Source organism: Trematomus bernacchii, unplaced genomic scaffold, assembly GCF_902827165.1.
Source record: "Trematomus bernacchii unplaced genomic scaffold, fTreBer1.1, whole genome shotgun sequence".
In the NCBI taxonomy this organism is placed as follows: domain Eukaryota; kingdom Metazoa; phylum Chordata; class Actinopteri; order Perciformes; family Nototheniidae; genus Trematomus; species Trematomus bernacchii.
Window position 1 is genome coordinate 16,771,331 of NW_022987593.1, and position 6,171 is coordinate 16,777,501.

General features: G+C 40.5%; 1 protein-coding gene across 1 annotated transcript in view; it reads right to left on the reverse strand.

The window, feature by feature from the left end:
• si:ch211-156l18.8 (probable G-protein coupled receptor 179) overlaps positions 1-5,228 on the reverse strand; it is a 26,796-nt gene extending 21,568 nt beyond the window's left edge. The window contains exons 1-5 of the mRNA XM_034129931.1: positions 5,114-5,228; positions 4,073-4,365; positions 3,038-3,303; positions 1,954-2,178; positions 1,425-1,533 (exon numbers count right to left, since the gene is read on the reverse strand). Of these exons, the coding sequence (XP_033985822.1) occupies positions 1,425-1,533; positions 1,954-2,178; positions 3,038-3,303; positions 4,073-4,365; positions 5,114-5,228 (1,008 nt within the window). The remainder of the gene's footprint in view (positions 1-1,424; positions 1,534-1,953; positions 2,179-3,037; positions 3,304-4,072; positions 4,366-5,113) is intronic.
• Positions 5,229-6,171: the final 943 nt, after the last annotated feature.

Consider the following 6,171-nt stretch of genomic DNA (forward strand, 5'->3'; position numbering starts at 1 on the left):
ATGTCCCACAATGCATCTCGTTTTGTGACATGCGCACTGAAGAGACTTGCAATTATTGCCGTGGACTTCTGCTTTCAGACGTAGTTAATTACTAAGTTATTGTCCCATCCGATAATAATCCAATTCAGAGGCAATAATGTAATATAATACATTATTTTATATATATATTATATATTTATATAGTTACAACCGGCCCTTTGAGTGCAACCTTTATGCAAATGTGGCCCGCGATGAAATTGAGTTTGACACCCCTGCTTTAAATCATCCAATTAGCAACATTTTCCTTTCCAGCTGCAAACTGCTGCTTTCAAATTCAGTAAAAGTATCTAAGGAAAGTTAAAGTTTTCAATCTTTTTTACTTTAAAATGTATACCGCCAAAATCACAGGACATACAAATATCATTTTTGTTTCCATTGAATCCTGTGTAGAGATATTAACTAACGCCCTTTAAACGAAAGGGTTAGCCTGCTGGTTATTGTTGAGGTATTTCACTCAATACGTCTAAACTTTGACCTGCTTGTGGCACTGCAAGAGAAGCCAGGGAATCATCAAAATCATTCTGATTGATCTTCTGGGTACCTCTAACATGTGTACCAAAGTTCATAGCAATCTATGTAATAGTTGTTTCGATATTTCAGTCTTGAATGGAAGAACATTGCCATCCCTCTAGCCCCTGTCAAAGTCAATATGTCAATAAAGGGCTAAGTGTTATTGCTGTTGCTTTTGACAAAAACAACAACTTGAATCTTGGAAAGTTGCCCAACATCTCATCAAACTTCATTGAAATCTGTTGAATAGTTTATGAGATCTCCTGCTAACAAACAAACAATTAACAAAGCAGCAATGTGTCCTGTGTCATTGGGCCTTTTGATGATAAATAGACTAAAACAAAAGTGCACTTCTCTACTTTAGATTGGCTCAAAGACACCACTCTGCTCTCATTGGAATCAATTCAAAAGCACGCTCCTAAAAAGGCTCCATGTGGACTCAGGCACTTAGTGTTTCCAGAGACATTTTAGGAGAGAGAAGCCGCACTGAGAGTCCATTTCCTGCCTCTTTAGGATTCAGCTGGTCTCAAGAAGGAGAAGTAATGCTTTGATAATAAGTCTCGAAATGACAAACTCTTTTGGAGATCTCGTAAGCACTTTGAATGGCCTTGTTTTGAAAAGTGCTATATAAATACACTTGCCTTTCCAGAGCATTAAAATATGTCAACCTTTTAAGCTAACATCAACTTCCGATAGCTAACTGATTTCCTTAATCCTAAACATGTGTGTTAGCTATGTAAACATCCACACCCATTTAACAAAACAGGAAGTGTATATCGTACCATTGGCGCTGTTTTAAATGCTATAGTAATGCTATATTTGACCTTTAGAGCATCCTTGGTTTCTCTCTGGTTCTTTTATTATTGTTTCATTACCTGCATGGTGGTGCGGTTGCACTGGTGAGAGTCAGAGAACCATCCGTCTCCTTCTGAACACTGATCCAGGTCCATGTCCTGGATGTTGACGTCCACCCGGATCACACCTCTGACACACACACACACACACACACACACACACACACACCACACACACACACACACACACACACACACACACACACACACACACACACACACACACACACACCACACCACACACACACACACACACACACACACACACACACACACACACGGGTCACATGTGCGTTAGAGCACAGAAACATGAGTTGTCCCAGGTATCTTCTCATTAGAAATATCCATATGTTTCTCCTTTATCTGCAGAAACCGGCATGGCATTTAAGTGGATTTCAGTGTGTGTGTGTGTGTGTGTGTGTGTGTGTGTGTGTGTGTGTGTGTGTGTGTGTGTGTGTGTGTGTGTGTGTGTGTGTGTGTTTGTCTGAGTGTCCTGTGTGTGTGTGTGTGTGTGTGTGTGTGTGTGTGTGTGTGTGTGTGTGTGTCTCACCTGAACTCTGGGGTCAGGTCTGGCTTGAGTCCGTAGAAGGCCGTGGACAGTGTGAGTATCCAATCAGAAACAAACAGTCCGTCCTCACAGTCGAGGAAGGGGGCGTCGGCCCACCGTACCCCGCTGTGATTGGTCACGTAGCTGTCGCCCTGTCTCCATTTGGGCGTGTCCAAAGTGCTCAGGTCGTTCAGCAGCACTCTCTTCGACAGAGCCGCCATTGGTTGGCTGGCAGAGATGGCAAAAGTACACACATCCTTTACTCAAGTAGAAGTACAGATACTTGTGTTTAAAAATACTCTGGTGAAAGTAGAAGAACTGACTAAACTTCTTTCCTCAAGTAAAAGTAAAGAGGGCTTTGAAATGTACTTCAGTAAAAAGTACCCATAACTAGCAGCTGTTTTAAAGAGTACCTGACCTCCCTTTATATTAATAGAACAATAATGTCATTGTTAGCTAATGAATGTTTCCATGCTGAACAACGGCAACATGACAACGTTTTCATTGGTCCCTCTTCTTTAGAGAAGACCAGGAAATGATGGATACACGGATCGTGTTCAAATCAATAGGCACGCAATGACTCTAAATAATAATGATCAGGCCACCAAACACACATTCAAACTAAAGGAACCAGCCTGTTTGGGAAATGTAAGAAGTAGAAAGTACAGGTATTTGGGTTCAACATGTAAGAAGTAGAAAGTACAGGTATTTGTGTTCAACATGTAAGAAGTAGAAAGTACAGGTATTTGTGTTCAACATGTAAGAAGTAGAAAGTACAGGTATTTGTGTTCAACATGTAAGAAGTAGAAAGTACAGGTATTTGTGTTCAAAATGTAAGAAGTAGAAAGTACAGGTATTTGGGTTCAACATGTAAGAAGTAGAACGTACAGGTATTTGTGTTCAACATGTAAGAAGTAGAAAGTACAGGTATTTGGGTTCAAAATGTAAGAAGTAGAAAGTACAGGTATTTGTGTTCAAAATGTAAGAAGTAAAAGTCAAAAGCTGTCTGAAAAATAAGTAGTGGAGTAAAGTACTGATACCAGAAAAATGTACAGTAACGAAGTAATTGTACTCCACTACTTCCCACCTCCGTTGGCTGGGCTCCGGGAACTTGAAGTTTCTGAACCAGCTGTCGTCGGGGGCCGGTGCCGGGGGGTGCAGCTTCTTCCAGGCTCTGGACAGATCCTGCAGGATGATGTTCGGCACCTTGGCGTTGGGGTTTCGGGAGGCGCAGAGCACCAGCTGGGGCTCGGGGGACGTCGGGTCGGCGTCAAAAGTGAGCAGGGCCCTCCGGATCACTATGTCGGCCTCCAGGAGGGCGCGGACCATAGCGTGGTACCACTCCATGTCCTCCTACGATACAATACGATAACATACAAGTACAATGTTGAAGTTAATTTAATAGAGCACTTTTCCAAATGCTCAAAGAGCACATATCAGACATGTAACAGTGAATACAGCAAATTAGGGTGAAGTGTCTCGCCCAAGGACACAAAGTTATGGGTACTTTTTACTTAAAGTGGACCTATCATGCTATATTTGAATAATATATTGTAGGGCCATACCTGTATAAGGTATATTTATACGTTTTCTTTTTCAAAATACCAAACAGATCATGCATTTTAGCCATGCCTCATTTTGCTCTATTTTGCTCTCCTCCACCCTGTCTTTGCATGTGCTGCAGCTGACCACGCCCCCCTGCAAAGGAGGGGGCCGAGTTACGAGCGTCGTGTTACCATGCTGTTACCATGCCACGGCAACCTCTCATTCCCCTGATAGGTCAGCTCCTCCGTCCTGACATCAGAGAAATGTTCAAATCTGGATCAGTTTTTATCAGATCCGTTGCAGCCCCGTGTTTAGAGATTTGAGTATGGAGGAAAATAGAGAGGGTTGTGTTTTCTGACACTTGGTGAGTTCCCTGGAACACCGGGGACACATATTCATGTATAAAAGACGTACAAAAGTGCATTTTGCATGATAGGTCCCCTTTAAGTACATTTCGAAGCCCATACTTCTTTACTTTTACTTGAGTAAAGAAGTTTAGTCAGTACTTCTACTTTTACCAGAGTATTTTTATACACAAGTATCTGTACTTCTACTTGAGTAAAGGATCATCTCTGACCTGCACTGTGCTCTCCCGCAGGTCGCTCGCCTGGAAGATCATGTTGAGGAAGTTAGCCGTGTTAGCGAGAGCGCCCAGAGCCGGTCTCAGGGGGGCGCTGAAGCTGGGGGGCAGCGAGGGGGCGTTTTGTCCCGAGAGGCTGAACGCTTGTGAGCAACGAGAAACCTCCAGAGCCGAGGAGTCTCCGGAGTACAGGAAGCTCTCCGCAGGGGTCCAATCATCTTCCTGCACGGTGGGGGGGTCGGAGGGCGTCACAATCCCAGAAGGACCAGAGGGTCCGGAGGTGGAGACATCTGAGGGTCAGAGTTCAACACTTAAAAGGGCTTTTTTACAGTGAAAACACTGAATCGTTGGCTTGAATTAAATGTATTATGTCAACAGATTTCACATAACCTATGTATGTTATTGAAAGCAATAATATTTAGTTTGAATACATTTTTTTAGGTTCAACTTAATATCATTGCTTTCAACTAACCTGATACAGTTACGTGAAATCTGTTGACATAATACATTTAATTAAAGCCAACGTTTCAGGTTTTTTGTGTAGATAGATAGATACAAATATTGTAATTGTTTTGTCACAGCAGCATTTTGACAGTCAATGTAATAATTACAAAAATTCTTTAAAATAAATAAACATTACACATTTTAAATTAAAAACGAAATATTCTCAGTAGAAAATACATATATTCAGAAGGGTATCCAAACACTATAATACTCAATATATCAATCTACTAAAGGGACAGAAACATATAATCATAGTGTGCTATATAAATAACAAAATGGTCGCAAACAGTTACAGATATGCAATGGAAAACCTAAGTCACTGCAGGCTCCTCCCACAATGCTAAATAAATATGTATAAGACATAAAACAGTTAAAAAAATAAATGAAAATAGTGCAAGAAGAAACAGAGTAGAAATAAATGAGTGCAAGACTATTGTGCAAGTAATGCAGAATAAGAATGTACAATTAAATGCTGTTGAGTGAAATAAAATACTGCTTATTGTAATAATAGATAAATATGGGAGATATACATACATGGTCCTGTGCTGTTGTCTGCCTCCACTGTGACTCCTGGAGAGGAGTCTGGAGTCTCCTGAGCTTTGAGGAGGGAGGAGAGCAGAAGAAGAAAAGGAAGCCAAACAGGAACCATGCTGAATTCACTCTGGAGGAGGAAGAGGAGGAGGAAGAAGAAGAAGAAGGAGAGAGTCACACGTCTAGACCAAGTTCTCTCTTTGGCCGCCTTCTTGACTCCTTTTCTTCAGTGGTGTAAAGTAGCTAAGTACATAAACGTATACCGTAAGTACTTCTACCCCACTACAGTTCAGAGGTCAATGGTGTACTTTCCCTCCACTACATGTATTTAATACCTTTAGTTACTTTACAGATGTGGATGAATGATGTGAAATATAATCAAGTGTTAAATCAGACTTTAGTTCCACCTGGAGTAAATTCACAAGCTACCCTGCAGTATACAAAGTCATTCAAACTAGCTGCACCTTTACCAGCTTTGAGAACACTTTCATGATCAATCATTATAAAACATATCATATATATTATTCTGAAATGGACCAATCTGCCAACACAGTCTCACGGCATTTCGTGTTATAGTCACGAAATTAAATTAATCTATTGATTTGTGTTCACCAACACGAATAAAATGCAAAAATCGTGTTGGTGAACACGAATCAATACAATAGATTAATTTCAAGACTGTGTTCAATCTGCACAATGACTACTTTTACTGTCGCTACTTTCACTATATTTTGATGATAATACTTTTCTACTTTTACTTGAGTAACATTTTGAATGCAGGACTTTTACTGTAACTGAGTATTCCTACACTCTGGTACTTCTACTTTTACTCAAGTACAAGATCAGAGTACTTCTACTTTTACTTAACTACAAGATCTGAGTACTACTACTTTTACTCAAGTACAAGATCTGAGTACTTCTACTTTTACTCAAGTACAAGATCTGAGTACTTCTACATTTACTCAAGTACAAGATCAGAGTACTTCTACTTTTACTCAAGTACAAGATCTGAGTACTTCTACTTTTACTCGAGTACAAGATCTGAGTACTTTTACTCGAGT